The 18,255-nt window shown below is 42.5% G+C and overlaps 1 protein-coding gene across 1 annotated transcript; it reads left to right on the forward strand.

Moving 5' to 3' along the window:
- The first annotated feature begins 8,089 nt into the window (after positions 1-8,089).
- On the forward strand, positions 8,090-10,572 carry LOC149311903 (histone H1.0-like). Its single transcript, XM_089528137.1, has one exon. The coding sequence runs from the start codon at positions 8,648-8,650 to the stop codon at positions 9,224-9,226; it is 579 nt and encodes a 192-aa protein (XP_089384263.1). The 5' UTR covers positions 8,090-8,647; the 3' UTR covers positions 9,227-10,572.
- The last annotated feature ends 7,683 nt before the right edge of the window (positions 10,573-18,255 follow it).

Below are 18,255 nucleotides of genomic sequence, written 5' to 3' on the forward strand. Positions count from 1 at the left end.
CACTATTCCTTTGTATGCACTTATTTTATTTTTGTTCAATTGTTACCAAGGATGAGGAACTATGCCTGGCACGGAAAATCTCATTGAGCCCACCAGTAGGACTTGAAACCTGCCTCTTGAAATACATTGTTTTAAAGAGGATGCTGAGATTCTCAGCATTCTGAAATCTTGGTCGCCAGTATTGAATTCTGTGTTTTGAATTCAGACAGTCATACAATCAATGGATTCCAATATACTATTACAGCCACTAGCTTTCAGAATTCATTTGTGCTCAATTACTTTCTCTGTTTTGAACCATGTCATTGCTTAAGCCAGAGTGCAAGTGTGTCAGTTTTAGTGTGGAATTTCCTCCATCCAGATATTCATCTGGAATCCAAGGGTATTTTTAAAAAGTGGCAAAAGTAATCTCAGGACCACTGGTAATCATCTTTGAGAATTCCTGGTAAACAGAAGTCCCAGCAAACTGGAGGAGGAGAAATGTTATCCCCATCACCAAAAAGGGGAATGGGAAGGACCCAAATAATTACCGTCCAGTCAGCCTGACATCAGTACCAGGAAAGAGTCAAGCAGATAATTAAATAATCTAAGCACATAGAATGAAATATTGTTGCCACTAAAGGTCAATGTGGGTTTCTCAAAAAGTCATGCCAGATTAATTTTACCTCTTATTTAACTAGAGTTACAAGCTTGGTAGGTGAAGGGAATGCTGTGCAAATAGCATACCTTGAATTCAGTAAGGCCTTTGACGAGATCCCCCCCCCCCCATGATAGCCTTGTAAATAAACTAGTAAAATGTGAGCCAGACAGTGTGACTGGTGTGCTCACCAATGGCTTCTCTTCATCCAATGGAGTGCCACAGGCTTCTGTCCTGGGTCCAGTGTTATTCGATATCTTTACATAAATGACTTGGGTGATGGAACAGAGGGCATGCTTATCAAATTTGTAGATGACACTGAATTAGGAGAGGTAGCTATTACGGCATAGGGCTGGATCAGAATTCAAAATGACCTTAACTGGTTAGAAATGCCAAAACTAACAAAATGAATTTCAACAGGGAGAAATGTAAGGTACTACATTTAGACAGAAAAAAGAAAGACCCAGGCATAGGATACACCTGTCTTGACAATATATGCAAAGGGGATCTTGGGACTCTTAGTAGACTACAAGCTGAACATAAGTCAATAGGAATAGAGGTAGGGAGGATATGAACTATTAATGTATCCTGAACTAGAGAAAAGTAAGATCTAAAATGTGTATACTTTACAGCAGTTTGGGCTATTGTGTCCATAGGGTGAAACAACGCAATAATTCTTAGAAAATCTTGCATCTACCTATGTGTTTATTTTCAAAATTATATCTAGTCTGCCTTTAAAAGTGAAAGAAAGCTAAAGAGCACCATAAAGCCTTGTGGATCATCCCAATGTATTTTACAACCAATGGCAAAGGCTATATTTCCATTTCATGTAGAAAACTGGTCAGTTGGATCTGTCTCCAGCATCGGCAACATAGTGTTGTCTACACCTGCCGATTGCAAGTTTGTGGGAGTGCATGATAGAGGAGTATATATACTTCTATCCTCTAAGAGGGAAACAGGCAGGGTCTCTGAGTTATTATGCCCTCGTATGCTGTTTGAAATAGTTGTCTTAATCTGCCTAATGCTGGGGTTAGCCTGATAGCCATACTGGATATCCTGTGGATAAGACATCTCCAAAAACACCCTGCCCTCCACTGTTCTGCTTAGGTCCTGCAAATTCATTCCCGTGACCTCCCTGATTGAGTCTATCCAACTGGCATGTGGTCTGCCTCTCTTTCTGTTGCCTTCTACCTTCCCTAGCATTATTTTCTAGTGAGCCATGCCTTTTCAGGATGTGGCCAAAGTACGACAACTTCAGTTTCATTATCTTGGCTTCCAGGGAGATTTCAGGCTTTATCTGGTCAAGGACCCATTTGTTTGCCTTTCTGGCTGTCTACAGTAACTTCAGCACTCTTCTCCAGCACCACATCTTGAATGAGTTTATTTTCTCTCTGACAGCTTTCTTCAGCTCTTGCACCTGGACATAACAATGGGGAATATAACAGCTTGGGCAATTCTGACTTAGGTGCTCTGCTGTATGACTTTACATTTTAGGATCATACGTCAGAAACAACTTGAAGGCACAAAACAACAACCTCTAACCATAGCCTTGCTAAGTAATAACATTTCTAATGACCAGTTGGTAAACCTGTACTGCATGCATTCATGTACACTTCTTTCATACAAGTATCTGTTCTACTACTCATCACCATTTCTTGTAGGAAGGGCTTGTAATAAATTATTGCATGGCTGGGCATTCAAACACTTTCAAGTAGCAGTTTCACACTTTAAAAAGTGGCCACTATTTTATACATTACCAAAAAAGGGACACTTGGGTTTTTTTTTTGTTGTTGTTGTTAACAACCAATGTGCTCAGGTGCAAAAATATTGTTTATAATTTAAACAGAGTTGTCATCATCTCACCAAAATCGGGGAAGAATGTGAACAGGCAAGCTAGGTGTCTGTCCAGATGTCAAGCAATCCCACCTTAATGGTTGTCTTTAGATTTGAGCAAGACAGCATGTCTAACTGAAGACGCCCTGAAAATGAGGCTTATCTTCTGACAGCCCTTCCAATGAAGGCTTGTTCACCCTTTCCTAAAAGGCTGCAACCTCACAAAAGATGGAGACATCTGGGATCTCAGAAGAAGTACCTTTTTCCATTGCTAATTCAGTTTTTACCTACTGGACATTGGAATGCTTTTATCCCACTAAAGAACAGCACCTTGAGAAAATGGAAGCCTGTAACTAACATTGTCATAACCTTGTATGATTCTTAACACTTTTGCTTGATGAGGAAGTCGCTGGAGCTTCAGAAGCTTGCAACATATATTTTGTGCATTTTGCCCAAAATTTTGCATGACCTTTATTTTGAGCATGACTATAAGAAGCATTAATGTTTATATGGGTGTGTTTTTAGCTTTTATTTTGTAATATCCTTGATTTTTCTTCCCTGTATGATTCTTAACGCCTTTGCTTGATGAAGAAGCCAGTGGAGCTTCACAAGCTTGCAACATGCATTTTGTGCATTTTGTTCAGGGTGACCAGACATCTTCCAGGACATATCCTACATTTCAACCTTCTCTCCAGGAGGAATTCCAAAATGTCCTCCATTTTGACTAAGCATGACTAAAAGAAGCATTAATTTACGTTTATATGAGTGTGTTTTAGCTGTTCTTTTGTAATGTCCTCGGTTTTTCTAGAATCTCCTATATTTTTCAGTGCTTTGTCCTCCTTTGAGGTTAGGACATCAAGTTTAACCGGTTGGCCGATTAAAAGTATCACTGTTTTTGTGGATTTGGGATGTTATTGTACTTTGCTACAGAGCAAACACCCCTGAATATCTTTTCTAAAAGCAGTTTGCCAAAGCAGTTGCCATACTTGTAGGTACACATAGCCATTTTCCATTCCCTTTTTGCTTTTGAATGGAATTAAATATCTTCCCTAAAAGCATTTTGAATATCTTCCCTGAAAGCAGTTTGCCAAGGCAGTCGCCATATAGTAGCTATACATTGCCATTTCCCTTTCCCCTCTTTTTTTTGCTTTTTGACGGAATTTTCCTACCAGAGAGGCAACTCTCTGCCAAACTAACCGAGGCTGTCCTTTAAATGTTCCATATATATATATATATATATATATATATATATATATACACACACACACACACACACACACACACACACACACACACACTTTCTGCCAGCCTCGTGCACAGGGGCAAAACTGAGGTGAAAATGACGAGTTTTGTGGGCCACCACAACACAGAGGATATAAGGATTATTGCTGCGGAAGCTTCCCTCAGAGGAACAAAGGAAGCGAAACGTCTCTCGCTATTGATGTCTCCCAAAACGTGTTACGCCATGTTTGCGTAATGAGAACGAAATCCCGCTCATCAATCAATCTTTGTTTATTTATTGGGGGGATTTCGTTTTCATTACGCAAACATGGCGTAACACGTTTTGGGAGACATCAATAGCGAGAGACGTTTCGCTTCCTTTGTTCCTCTGAGGGAAGCTACCTCAGCAATAATCCTTTTTTAAAAGGCTCCTGGCAAAAAGGCGATGTATTTACATCCTCGTCACAAAACTCGTGTGTGTGTGTGTGTATATATATATTATTGTCGTGGTGTTCATAATTTTTATCCAATGAGTGCTTGGTAAACATTCTGTGCTTCGAGCCACAGATTATTATCATTATATCTGTTTATCTTGGTAGTTAGTTGGCCACTGTGAGGATAGATGAGGTAATAACACATCCACTGACTACATTTCCCAGAAGGCACCGCGCGCGCGCGCACTACGGTAGCCTTCAGGGACAAACGACCGTTTGTCCCGACTGCCCCCCTTCCCTGAAGAAATAACCAGCTGTCTCTACAAAGCAGTGATATGACAACTGTCAGCAGATGACTGTCAAGCTGGTGCTGTGGCTTGTTGTCAACGGTCCTTGCTCGATCCTCCTCAGTTTTTTCCCTCCTCTCAAACACACTTCCGTGACAACAACATTTCCCGCCCGCCACAAAACAAAAAAAGCCACCTTTTAAACCTTTTGACCTCAGACGCCTCACTTATAACTAGAATATGTTAGAAAACTGTCAGCAGCAACTGCACTTTTAAAGCTTTGATATTGTTTCCACCACCACACAGATAACTTCCTTCCCCCCCCCCCAGGTTTAAAATATTGGGGTGTCGAGTGAGGAACTCTGAAATCACATATAAAGTGTGTTGTCCAGTGATTATCTATCTATCTTTGATAGACAGCATACTTTAAAAGAAAATTTGAATTTATATTTAAAGTGTGCTGTCCAATGAAAATAAACATATACACACAATGTAGATGTAATTTCAGAGTTACTCACGCAGCACCCCAATATTTAAAAGCTGGGGGAAAGGGTGATATATATGTGTGTGTGTGTGTGTAAAATTTCATTGGACAGCACACTTTAAATGTAATTTCAGAGTTCCTCACTCTAAACCCCAATATTTTAAAGCTTAGGGAAAGGGTGAATCAATCTATCTATCATCTATCTATCTCATTGGACATCACACTTTATATGTAATTTCAGAGTTCCTCATTTAGCACCCCACTATTTTAAAGCTGGAGGGAAAGGGTGATTTATATGGATAGATACATAGATATTTCATTGGACAGCACACTTTAAACGTATATATTTTGGTACGTTTTCTTGGCAGGACAAATCAAGGCGGGGTGGAAATGAGTTTCACAACAACACCTTATTATCTCCCCACCCAACATCAAGTTTACCAAGTTTAATCGGTTTAATAGCAGCAGAAATACAAAAACAAATTTGGTGTTGTTTTTTTTAAATAAAATACACCAGGATCCAAGGGGTGAATAGTGAGGGACACAAAGCAAAACCCCCAAAACGTTGTTATCTTGGCAAAACAACTAAACCAAACCTTCCCCTCAACTTTCTCATATTTTGGGGATACATTAATTCAAAAGGAATGGGTGGACAATAGGAACCCTCCCTGCGGTCATAATCTCACTTTTGAAGTAACTTCTGGTGTTACTAGTAATAGTATTGGTCCTAAACACACTGCAGAAATAACCCAGTTTGAGACCGCTTTAACTGCCCTGGCTCATTGCTAGGTAATCCTGAGAACTGTCGTTTTGTTTAGCCTTCTGTCAGAAAGTACTGGTGTCACAATAAACTACAATTCCCAGGATTCCCTAGCACTCAGCCAGGGTAGTTAGAGCGGTCTCAAACTGGGTTATTTCTGCAGTGTGTTTAGGACCATATTTGTTTGTATCCTGCTTTTTGTTTGCGCTTGGGACTCAAAAAGTGGCTTAAGAAGCAATTAAAAACTTCCCAGAAGTGACCATTAAAACACAATTAAACCGTTACAATATGAAAAATGATCATTTTGTTTAAAAACATAATGCAATTTTAAAGATAAAAAAAGCCCTTAAAAAAACAGCAGTGGTCAAGAGCATAGAGAGACTGCAGCTCTCTATCAGACTCAAGAACATAAAATCCCATGCTATTTCTCCCTCCAAAACACAGACGATTTATATTTTAAACAGCAGTTGTCTTCTTTATTCCGGTTGATTCTGAGGAAAGAATGGAAGAAAGAATGAATGAAATAATTAACAAAAGGAGAAAGAAAGATGTGGACATTGCAAACATCTGGGGCGTTCATTATTCCACAGCCACAGAACCGCGTCATTATAAAGACCTAAAAATACACATTAAATGAAGGGTAGTTTTTTTGGGGGTTCTGGATTTTAGGGCTGAAACAGAGGTGCCCCATTCTGGTGTGTTTGTGTGTGTATGTATATATATATATATATTTCTGGTGTCCTCCGTGTTGCTAGGGTGCCAGCTTCATGGTATAAAAACCGTGGTGTGTTGTTGTTGTTTTCAAAGTAGGATGTTCTCCTTCAGCCAGTCGATGGTATTATTTGCAAAGCTCTTCTCGTCGTTAATATTTGCACCCACGACACTTTCAATTAATCTCCTTTCTTAAAGTGTGTGCGTTTGTGTGTCTATTTTTTGTGGTGTGTGTAATGTGAGGAATTATAAGAGATAAGGGGGAAAGAGAGAGAGAGGAAAAAACACAACCACAGTTCTGCCAGCAAGATGGCGATGGCACGTACATTTAATCTCTTCGCAACAGTTAAGCACTCCCCCAGGAATGGGAAGGAAAATTAAGTCTTTTCCAAGGAAGGGGAAATGCCTCTTCACAACAATAACAACAACACTTTGTCACACAACAACAACAAACAGCAACAACCCCCTCCTTTTTCTTCTCCTTAGTCGTGTCCCAAAATAAAGTGTTGTTGTTTTAAAAAAGTGCTCGACTCCACCTTTGGAAAAATCCAAGGGAGAACAAAACGCCTCCGCTTCCAATGCAAAAATAAACATTGGGGAGACAAAGGGGGGAATGTATTCAATGGGGGATATAGGGATTAAGAAATTAATGAGGGGTGCCCCCCCAAAAATGTCTGGACTATAATAGGGAGCTACTTTCTCCCGCTCCCCAATTCTTCTTCTCCTTCCATAGGAGTATTATTATTATTATTAGGTATTATGGAGGATATGAGGGGGGGGCAAGAAAAACATTCATGAGGGGTGCCCCCCAAAAAGTGCCTGGACTATATCTATAGGGAGCTGTTTTCTCCCCCTCCTTCTCTTTCTCCTATAGGAATGTTCACTATTATTTTGCATTGCAGCCAAGGAAATACTTTTTTGGGGGTGAGGAATTACTTTTTTGGGGGGCGAGGGGCTCCTTCTCTTTTGGGGCGACGGGGTCCCTGTTCCCCATCCTAGAGCCCCCCAAAATCCCCACAGAAAGAGTCCAAAGGGCTCTCATGGGGGGAGGGGATGGCTCTAAACTTTCTTTAAAACTTTTGGCGGCTCCAGGGCTCTGGAGTCGGGGTGCTGCTGGAGTCGGGGGACCCCTGGGAGAGGAGCCAGGGGTGCCCCCCGAGGAGCCCCTCGCTCTTTGGGGAGCCACTCCCGCCCCTTCCCAGCCGGGTCTGAGGCGAGCCCTCGCCTGGCTCGGGGCTCCCTGTGTTAGTTGGGGTCTGCTCCAGGGGTCCCTGCGTCCTTTGGGGGGACCCTAGAGACCCCGGACCGGACTCCTCTGGAGGCCCAGGGAGGCCCCTTGCTCCAGGCCGTTTCCCTCTTCGAGGCTCCCTTCGGAGGCTGGGTTATGGGGGAGCAAAGGGGAAATGTGGCGGCGCCCCACTCGCACCCAGCGCCGTTTGGGCCCTCGTAAGGGAGGAAGGGAAGGCAGCAGCCGGAGCAGGGAGCCCGGTCCGAGAGATGAAGGGCCGGAGCTGCCGGAGGAGGGGGTGCCGGGCCTGGGAGGCGCCCGCAGGAGCGGGAAAGGGGCGCTTTAGGCGGCGGAAGAAACACAGATGTCGGCGGCGAGGCGCCATTCGGGGCCTGAGCAGGCAGCCAGCAGCCCTGTCCTCACCGCGGTCCGCGCCTGAGCACTAAATACCCGGATGCGCCGGCTGCTGCCTAGAGAGAGAGCCAGACACAGAGAGAGAGCGAGAGGCAGAGAGCGAGAGAGAGGGAGACAGCAGCAGCAGCAGCAGCAGCAGCAGCAGCAGCAGCGTCGCTGAGGAGGAGAAGAGTGGGAACAGCCCCAAAGAGAAGGGGAAGGAAGGCCTGGCCATTGCCAAAAGCAGCCCCACAGGGCTCCAGAGAGGAGTTCGGCCAAGCTTTTTGGCAGAGGCCTTCTTAGCCAGGGCTAAAGTTTCAGGGGACATTTCTTTGCCCTGTGGACCACACCCTGGAAGAGACACCTTCAAGGGGCAACATCCCACTCCTGCCTTTGCAACAAAGCAACAGCGCTGCAATTGTGTGAGGGAACTTAAAGATTCCTGAGGAACCCCCCCCTCTCTCTTTCTCTCTGACTACAAGGAAGGAAAAGCAACAACAACAACCTTTCAGTTGTGTGAGGGAAGTTAAGATTCCTGAGGAAACTCTGCTGGGAAGGCATCCCCACGTGCCCACTTTTTGAAACCAGCTTCCAAGCCCAGTTGGGTTACACAGCCACAGCTTTTTGGCCTTCCTCAGGAGGAAGTCCACACACGTGCCAAGATGACAGAGAACTCTGCCGCGGCACCTGCTGCCAAGCCCAAGCGGGCCAAGGCGGCCAAGAAGTCAACGGACCACCCCAAGTACTCGGACATGATCGTGGCTGCCATACAGGCCGAAAAGAGCCGGGCCGGTTCGTCTCGCCAGTCCATCCAGAAGTACATCAAGAGCCACTACAAGGTGGGGGAGAACGCCGACTCCCAGATCAAGTTGTCCATCAAGAGGTTGGTGACAACAGGTGTCCTCAAGCAGACCAAAGGGGTCGGCGCCTCCGGTTCCTTCCGCCTGGCCAAAGGTGATGAGCCCAAGAAAGCTCCAGTCAAGAAGGCCAAAAAGGAAGTCAAGAAGGCCGCAACACCCAAGAAAGCGGCCAAGCCCAAGAAGGCTGCGGCCAAGTCGCCGGCCAAGAAGCCCAAGCCCGCGGCAAAGAAAGCCAAAAAGAAGCCGGCACCTGCTCCAAAGAAAGCCAAGAAGCCAAAGACTGTTAAGGCCAAGCCAGTGAAAGCATCAAAGCCTAAAAAGGCAAAGGCATCAAAACCCAAAGCAAAGTCCAGTGCAAAGAAGACGGCCAAGAAAAAGTGAGATGGGACCCCTTCTTTCCTTGGACACTCTCCTTGACCTCTACCATGTAAATAGAGTCCTCCTTTATTCCCTACTTCTTTCTACTGCAGCTTTATAAAGACTGAACTATTCTTCTCCTATAATAGTTTAAACCAATTGCTGGAAAGAAAGCAAAACAAAACAAAACAACCTGCCCATCAATATAGAAAGCTCTTTTTCTTTTGGATTTGGATTTTTCTCCTTATCACTTGTAATTTTAAAATGTATTTTTATGTGTTCATCCTTGCCTCCTTTATAAAGGTATGCAATACTTGCTTGTGTTTTGAGCATGAGGGGGAGACACACAAATCTGATCAGGATGTTCTTGAATGTTCCTCTCCTTTGGAGAGGATGGTGGGGAGGGGAGGGGGATGAATAAGAAAGGGACGTATGGTGTGGGCCCACTTTAAAGGAAGACCCTTAAGTTATGTGTTTGAGAAACATAATCATAGTGGAAATTGCGACTGAATGCTGTAACTTTTTTTAGAAAAGCTTTTTGTAGGCGAGTCAGATGCTAGTGTCACCGAATCCATACAGAACTGTTTGTTTTGGGCAGAAAGAGGCTGGTAAGCTTTCCACTGGCTTTGCTCTGTACTCTTATTAGGGGTCTGGGGGGTAAAAATGGGATCAGTGGAAATTGTGCAAATACTTGTGCTTTTTCTATTTCAATATCTATAGCCTGACCATGGTGAAGTAGATATAGAGTGAAGGTTTTAATTTCCTTTCTCCTTCCAAAGAGTTTTTAAAAGATAGGCATGGTTTCCACCCTTGTTCTCCTGGAGCCTGACCACTGCCTCGTCCCTGACAACTTCAAGGAAGAATTCGCCATGTTTGGGGAAAAATCAGTATGGTGAAACAAAACCCGTCCTTTCTCTGCCGTCCAAGTGTCCCCAGCCCTGCAATGTTTGCTTTCTAATCCACAGTTCTCTACAGTCCATCCGCTCTCCACAGCAATCTACTTTTTGAGTTGCCAGTCTCTTAAAACACCTGAAGGAGGAGGGAAGGAACAAATGTTGTGGATGAGAATGGACATGTAGCCAATAATGAATCTTTTAAGGTAGCTTTATAAAGCTGTGTACTATTAATGCTTCTGTTTGGGGTGTGTGGGTGTGTGGCTTATTTCCCCCCTACAGAGGGATGGAAAAGATAACTTTCAGTACTCCAGTTTTAAAACAAAAATAAGGGATGCTTGTTGTTTAAATAAAGGAAAAATTCTCATAGGATTGATACCTGATTGTCCATTTTATTTTGTATGTGTAATTTTGTGCAAGAAGGATTTAGTAGTCTTTGTAATTTTAGGGTTTAAAATAAAATTTAAACGCATAGTGGCTCAGTCTCCCTCATTTCTTTGGAAAAAGCAGCAATGTAAAACAGGAAGACATTTTATCATTTCAGGCTGAGTGTTGTATAGCCTTAAAATCAGAAGTATGCTTCTTATTTCAACTGAAAAAGTTCAGTGCGCCAAAAAGGGAGGTTCCATCCTAGTAACAGACCAATGAAAGGATGCACAAACTTCTATTTATGTCTAAACTACCCAATGGCCCTTCTGAAGGCATCTGGATAGATATGACAGGTCGGGAAAGGGAATGTTTCACCAGGGAAAAAACGCCAATGGGATTAGCCACCAGATGGCAGTCTAGTACGTCTTCATTTCACTTTAAAGCAGAATAAAAAGGCTGTGGTAAGCAGTTGTGTGTTGTGGGGTGGAGAATGAAGAACCAGTTTGGTACCTTGCTCCTTTGCCTAAGGATATAATCTGGTGTAAACTATACTTCAAGTAACACTTCATGTTACAAGTTGCAGTGTATGCAGTATGTGTGTGTGTATCACACATACACATATGTATATATGGTGGTGTATATTTGTGAACACAGCTCTATTCCAGAGGCATGGAGATTGCTTTGGAACTCTGCTTCACTTTAAGAGTATACAAGGAAGAATTGCCATGCAGCTCAGTGAGTTCTACAAGTAGTACCTTTATAGGAGATAACCATAATTTGAAAAAGGAGCATTTTTGGGATATCAACCACTAGACCTCTCCAACTAACCAGGCTCATTTTCAAATATTGGCGGTTTATATGCTTCTGGCTTGCATACTTCAAACTTGATGAGAATTGTGGGGGGGCAGTGTTAACAATATATGAGGCACTAAGATGTAATACCTGCAATGGTCTTCTGTTAATATTTCAACAGTAGGCAGGAATGGAGGCAGCTTAACGAAAAAATGCCAACATATATGGAACGCAGGGTATATTTGGGGAACAACTATATCTGTCTCCCTAAATGTATCCTTGCGTAGAAGCAAAAATAATTGAAAGCTGTGGCTGGCAACCTACTAGTTACAGACACTAACAGGTGTTTTGGTTGTTGCAGAGGGAGGAATTCAACACCTGCTGCATGCAGCAAAATCCAGCTCCTTTAAAATCCACTAGTTTCACGCTTGGACCATGGCCATTTAGTGGCCAGTGGTGGAGAGCAGGATCAGCCTATGGTCCAAAACACACTGCAGAAATAATCCAGTTTGTGACCACTTTAACGGCCCTGGCTCATTGCTAGGGGATCCTGGGAATTGTTGTTTATTGACAGGCAGGTAAATGTCTCACAAAACTACAGTTCCCAGGATTCCCTAGCATCAAGCCAGGGCAGTTCAAGCTGTCTCAAACTGGATTGTTTCTGCAGTGTGTTTTGAACCCATGTTGTAGTGATTCCCAAACTGGCCTTCCAGTTGATTTGGACAACAGCTCCCAGAAGCTTCTGCCATCTTGGCCAATAGACTTGGATTCTGGGAACTGAAGTCCAAACCCCATAGAAGAGCAGCGTTTGGGAATCACTGCAAGTCTAGCTGGATCTATAACCGTGATGGTATCCTCTTGGGCCTTGCTGGAGAACTTTGGAGGTTCCAGAGGATAAAATTACCATTGTATCCAGACACAAAACCTAGTCACTGACACTGACTGCTCTCCGCTGGCCACTAAATGGCCCTGTTGAGGTGTCTTTCCCAAATGTTGGATTGCAAGTCCATTCCTTCCTTCCTGCTGGCTATGGCAAAAAGGAGTTTCAATCTAACAACACCTGGAGGGTCACATGTTTTCCACCTGTAGGTAAAAATTGCAAGTGAAATAACATTTTTGTGCACATCACAGTCTTACAACACGGGGGCTTACATGCAACAATAAGGAACACATGTTTCAAAGGTAAGATCTAGAGCAATACCCTGCTTGTGGAGTATACTGAAGGCAGAAGTGCTATCTATGGGCCAGAACAGACAATAAAGCTGCTTTGGGTCACTTTGGAAGTATGCTGTTTAAATGATGCATGCGTCCTAAGAGGCCAGAAGCCGCACCAATGCCATACTCCAGTCCTAAGGACTGGAGCGCTGCTTTAGTGCGGCTTCTGGTCTCTTAAGATGCATGTGTCATTTAAACAGCATACCTCCAAAGTGACCCAAAGCAGCTTTGTTTTGGCCTGTCTGTTTGGGTCCTATATTGCACTGTACATTCAAGACCAGTGATCTCACCTACCACTGTACAGTGTAGATGGAGAAATAGATTCCATATTGGTATCTTGAGAATGGGCATTCACAGCTACTCCTAGAGGCAGTACACTTAGGGGTAGCGCATCACTAATTCCTAAGATACATTCTTGCACATCCATAATTTTGAGATTGGGACCAGTATTTCCAAGTGTGGTTTGAGCATTGGTCAATGACTGGAGACCAGGGTTTGAATCCCAGTTCAGCCATTGAAACCCATGGGCAAATCACACTCTCAGCCTCAGAGGAGGGCAATGGCAAACACCTTGCTAAGAAAACCCCATTATAAGGTCATCATAAATTGGAAACAACTTGAATGTACACAACAACAACAACAATCTCCAAGCAAAAGCAAAGTATGGAGTGTGAAAAAAAGTTTTGTGATGAAACCTATTACTCTAATGTTCTCTACTTTGTGAAGGTGGTATGTCCAATGTAGGGTGCTCAGATCTAGAGCTTGGAAACTTAATTTCAAAAAGTAATTTGTAGCGTGGCTGTTTGAAAACCCCAAATAATTCATTGCAATTAATGAGTATCTTTACAGTTAAGTTAATTTTAAGTTACAGTTTAGTTAATATGGGGTAACCTACTACGTTTAGGGGGAAGTTATTAATAAGGACTAATGAAGTCAAATTCAAAAGCTACCCAATAAGTGGGTATTGTAGCGACTCACTTGGGCTAGTTCTTCATTTTATAAAAAAGGATAATGGAATGGCATCACACTTAAAAACATTGCAAAAATACTCTCATATCTTGTACAAAGCAATGGAAATTAACTAGAAAACATCATTACACACAAAAGCACACACACACACACACACACACACACACACACACACACACACTGAATAGCATTGTTCCCACTTATTGGGTAGCTTTTGGATTTGACTTCATTAGTCCTTATTAGCCACTTCTCCCTAAAAGTAGTAAGTTACCCATATTAATTAAACTGTAACATACTACTTTTAGGGGGAAGTGGTTAATAAGAACTACTGAAGTCAAATTCAAAAGCGACTCAATACATGAGAACAATGCTATTCAGAGAGTGTGTATATATGTTTTCTAGTGAGCCAGCCTGGCACTGGACTAGGACTCTGAAGACCAGGGATCAAATCCTGGCTTGGGCATGGAAACCCATTGGGTGGCCTTGGGCAAGTCACACACTCTCAGCCTCAGAGGATGCAATGGCAAACTCCCTTTGAAGAAACTTGCCAAGAAAACCCCATAATAGGGCTCTCTTCGAGTTGCCATAAGTCAGAAATGACTTGAAGACACACAACAACAAACAGGTGTTGTTTACAAGCTGTTGTCCATCTTCAGCCTGTAAAAAACCTGAAAGCTGTGCTGTGATGAGTAGGACACACTGGGAGAAACTATAGCTACCTTATTTTCCTGTAGCATTGTATATTTAACCAAAAGTATATAAACGGGGGAAAACTATACAAAAGACATGCATTCTGGTAGATGGTATGTATGTGAGAATAGTATCTTAGAGCAAGTGTGGGATATAAAAGAAAGAAATCCTTGTTATAAAAGAAAATTTTGTAGCTGTGGAAAATAGGTCATAAAAGAGGAACATGCAGAACTATTATCTGATAAGCATTCAGTTCTCTCTCCTCCTCTCTCCTTCTCCACCTCCCAAGCCCTTTTCTCTTTTGGGGATTCTCAGTACCTCCAATATTTGCATTTTTGTCACAAACCTCTGGATGTGGAGCAGAAAGACTACAATTAGATCTATGTGAATGCCACATGATGTTGACTCCTTTTAAAGGTTCTTAAACCTTACAGACATTATCCATCCAGGTAACTTTAGTTGAGTGTCATCTCAACTTGTTGTGCTCTTTTTCTTGTTTGTGTGTTGATTATAATTCTATATTTTATTACTCTTACCTTGAGCACTTTCTTTAGCAGAAAGGCTATTTATTTATTTATTGTTTACCCATGTGCACCAGGATTTATTTTTTAAATTACACTGTGTGAGTTGTAGTACAGTATACTGAAGATTAGCAGTAGAGTTAAAATGGTGGTTAAAATTCAAAGACACAGCCGTGTTCTTCTGGAAAATCAATATGCAAAGGGATCTTGTAGCACTTTTGAGACTAACTGAAAGAGAAGTTGGTAGCATGAGTTTTGATAAACTTGAACCTACTTCCTCAGACCAATGGCGTAGAATAGACGGTTTAGACATAGGCTTATCTAAGCAGTTTGTGTGGTTAAAGTTAAGGAAGATATTATGTTTGTTGTTGTTTTATGCCTTCAAATCATTTCCAACTTATGGTGAACCTATCATGGGGTTTTCTTAGCAAGTTTCTTCAGAAGAGGCTTGCCACTGGCTTCCCCTGAGGGTGAGAGAGTGTGACTCACCCACAGTCAACCCAGTGATTTCATGGCAGAGCTGGGATTCGAACCCTTGCCTCCAGAGTCAGACTCACTCAAACTACTACGCTATGCTGGCTCTCAACTACACTTCTATTTCGTGAACCCCAAAAAATCCCAATGTTTCTCCCATATGGGGCCAACCTACTTACAACCAGTGTTGTATCATTTTGTTTCTTGGCATCATGGTTCACTGAGAATGGCATGCAATTTTTTTAAAAGTTGCTAACTTTATGATGTCTGGGACAAATAGATATCTCTGTGGCAAGAACAAATAGATTTGCTGGGCCAGTTTTTGTCTTATCTATCCAAACAAACATTGTGGCCAAAAAGCCCTGTCATTTCTCACTTCCATCTTTCCACATCGATTTTTGGAAGGGTGTTTTGCCATGATAAGTATTGGCCTGAAGTTTGCCATCTCGGAAAATATAAGTCATTATGTGTTTCCATTGCATATATCTGGGATCTGTTGATTATTGTTGCTTTCTGTCTATAATGAATCATAGGATCATAGAATCATAGAGTTGGAAGAGACTGCAAGGGCCATCCAGTCCAACCCCATTCTGCCATGCAGGAAATCTAAATCAAAGCATCCTCAACAGATGGCCATCCAGGCTCTGTTTAAAGACCTCTAAGGAAGGAGACTCCACTATACTCCAAGGGAGTGTGTTCCACTATCAAACAGCCCTCACTGTCAGGAAGTTCCTCCTAATGTTGAGGTGGACTCTCTTTTCCTGTAGCTTGCATCCACTGTTCCGGGTCCTAGTCTCTGGAGCAGCAGAAAACAAGCTTATTCCCTCCTCAATATGACATCCCTTCAAGTATTTAAACAGGGCTATCATATCACCTCTTAACCTTCTCTTCTTCAGGCTAAACATCTCCAGCTTCTTAAAAATACATGGTACATGGTGAGTGGTTGGAATTTGTGGATATAATTTCAAAATTATAAGTGACAATGTGATAGAATGCTGTAGAAATAATAATGCCAATAGTAACATCAAATTACAACACTTTTGAGCAAAAATGTTTTGTTACAGTAGCTGTAAAACACATATAATATAAGCACAAAATTATTATAGCATTATTGGGAATACGTTTGATTGCTATTCCCCAAAATGCATGTGTTCAGCATAAGCTACTTCTCTGTCTCCATGTGCCACAGACTGAGACTCATGCCTTAAAATCCAGTCTTTTATGTTTGTGCCGGTTTTCTATATCAAATGATGCCATCAGGTTGTCAGATACATGCTGTTAGCTAGTTCTTTCTGAGTTATATCCCTGTTGACATGAAAAGAAGTTTGAAGTGCTTTGCTGTGGTGGAGTTCAACCGGTTTGTTGATATGATCAACACAACTAACTGCATTTTGGATTCTTCTCACAGGTGTGGCTGTCATGAGGAGCCCCTGCGCTTCAAAATGTACCACTACAATACAGCTTGTGCTTCAGAAAACATTATACTTTCGCAAAGACCCCCTCTCCCACACACACCCAAGCCTGTGAAGGTAGCATTGTATATGACACTAGTATGAGAATTTGGAACACAACCCAGATCCTTTAGAATACAATTACAGTATTCTCAGTTGAATTAAGTTGGGGATTACTGTCTGACCAATTTGTTAAAGATGGAACTAATGTTGGCTTTCAGTGACTTTGTTTTGTTTGTGATGATGTTTCTACCTGACGTGGGTGGTGAAGAAAGCCAGAAAATGTAACCACGGTATCTGAAATTTACACAGAGAATCCTGGCACACCTGAAAGGCATGCACATTGTTGCGTCATCTGATGGAGTGTACAAGGAACTGAGAGCATGGGCTCCCTGGAGCATGTGCACATGGGCAGAGTTTCTCACTAACACACAAAGCTCAGCTCTTTGTTTCAGACATAACTCTCTACAGGTGCAAAACAGTATGTATGTGTGAATTCACAGATGACAAAAAACAGCGCACCAATTAATGCCAACCCAACTCTTAGTATATTGAGAAAAGTAACAAAATATCTAGCAAACTCAAATGTATATTTCCAAAGCCAACTTTTTTGTGTGTGTACTGTGATATTACAGTACCACCAATCACTATTAACAACGTCTTGGAAAAGTCCTCCACATGTATCATTGGTATCAGATGTGTAGAAGAGACTGGTATGGAGAAATGCAGAAAAGATCATGCGGAGAAGGCAAATCCAGAATTATTGTATTGTTTTGTTGTCTTCGTCGGTCCCAGTTTTCCTTATTAACAAACAAATTCTCTCCCTCAGATCAGTACAATACCATACCTCCTTGTATTATGTATTCCAAGAAACAAAATGGGTTACCTACCCATAGATCTTAATACAATGTTTGGGGTGAATTCACAGATGGGCACTCAAATAATTACAGTTGCAGGTAAGCAATCTATTCTTCATCTGATTTCAGGGGGTAGAGCCCACTGTATTGCATTATTGACCTATGGCTCATCTATACCAGCCAGAATAACTCTGTACTCCATAGCAATGCCAGATAGCTGTCTACACATGTGTCCTGCTGTGACATCTGGCACTGCCACTGCTGGTGCAAGGGCTCCCTCCAAAGTAAAAAATAATGAGGCATCCAGCATTGATCACATGCTGGGGTTACTCCTTTGACCTCAGAGGGAGAGAGTCATGCCAGGGGCAGCGGCAGGTGGCATAGTGGGACACATGTGTAAACAATCATCCAGCGTTGCTCCAGAGAGCTCTGAATTTTCCTGCAATATCTGGGGCAAAAGATGAGTTCTTATAATCAGATTTAGGCAGGGATGGACCAGACTCCATGTGGAACTGGCCTTCTCTGGTGAAGATAGTCTGCATTCGAATCTGGCTTTGGACTCATTTCATGTAGACAGGTTATGGTGAAGGTGGGGGAAACTGATGTAATTGACCCATGTTGAAATGCCCCAAGTGAGCAGGCAAACAGAACATGAGCAAAAAGGGAATGAAAGAATGAGGCTGCATCTGCACTGCAGAAATAATTCAGATTGGCATCACTTTAATTTCCATGGGCCTATGCTATGAAATGCTGGGAGCTGTAGGGGCTGTACAAAGAGCCCTGAAAGGGCGGTCTGCAGCCACTCCTTTCTGCTGCCGAGGG

Source organism: Sceloporus occidentalis, unplaced genomic scaffold (assembly GCF_023333645.1).
Source record: "Sceloporus occidentalis isolate IW3139 unplaced genomic scaffold, rSceOcc1.0.p SCAF_5, whole genome shotgun sequence".
Classification (NCBI taxonomy): domain Eukaryota; kingdom Metazoa; phylum Chordata; class Lepidosauria; order Squamata; family Phrynosomatidae; genus Sceloporus; species Sceloporus occidentalis.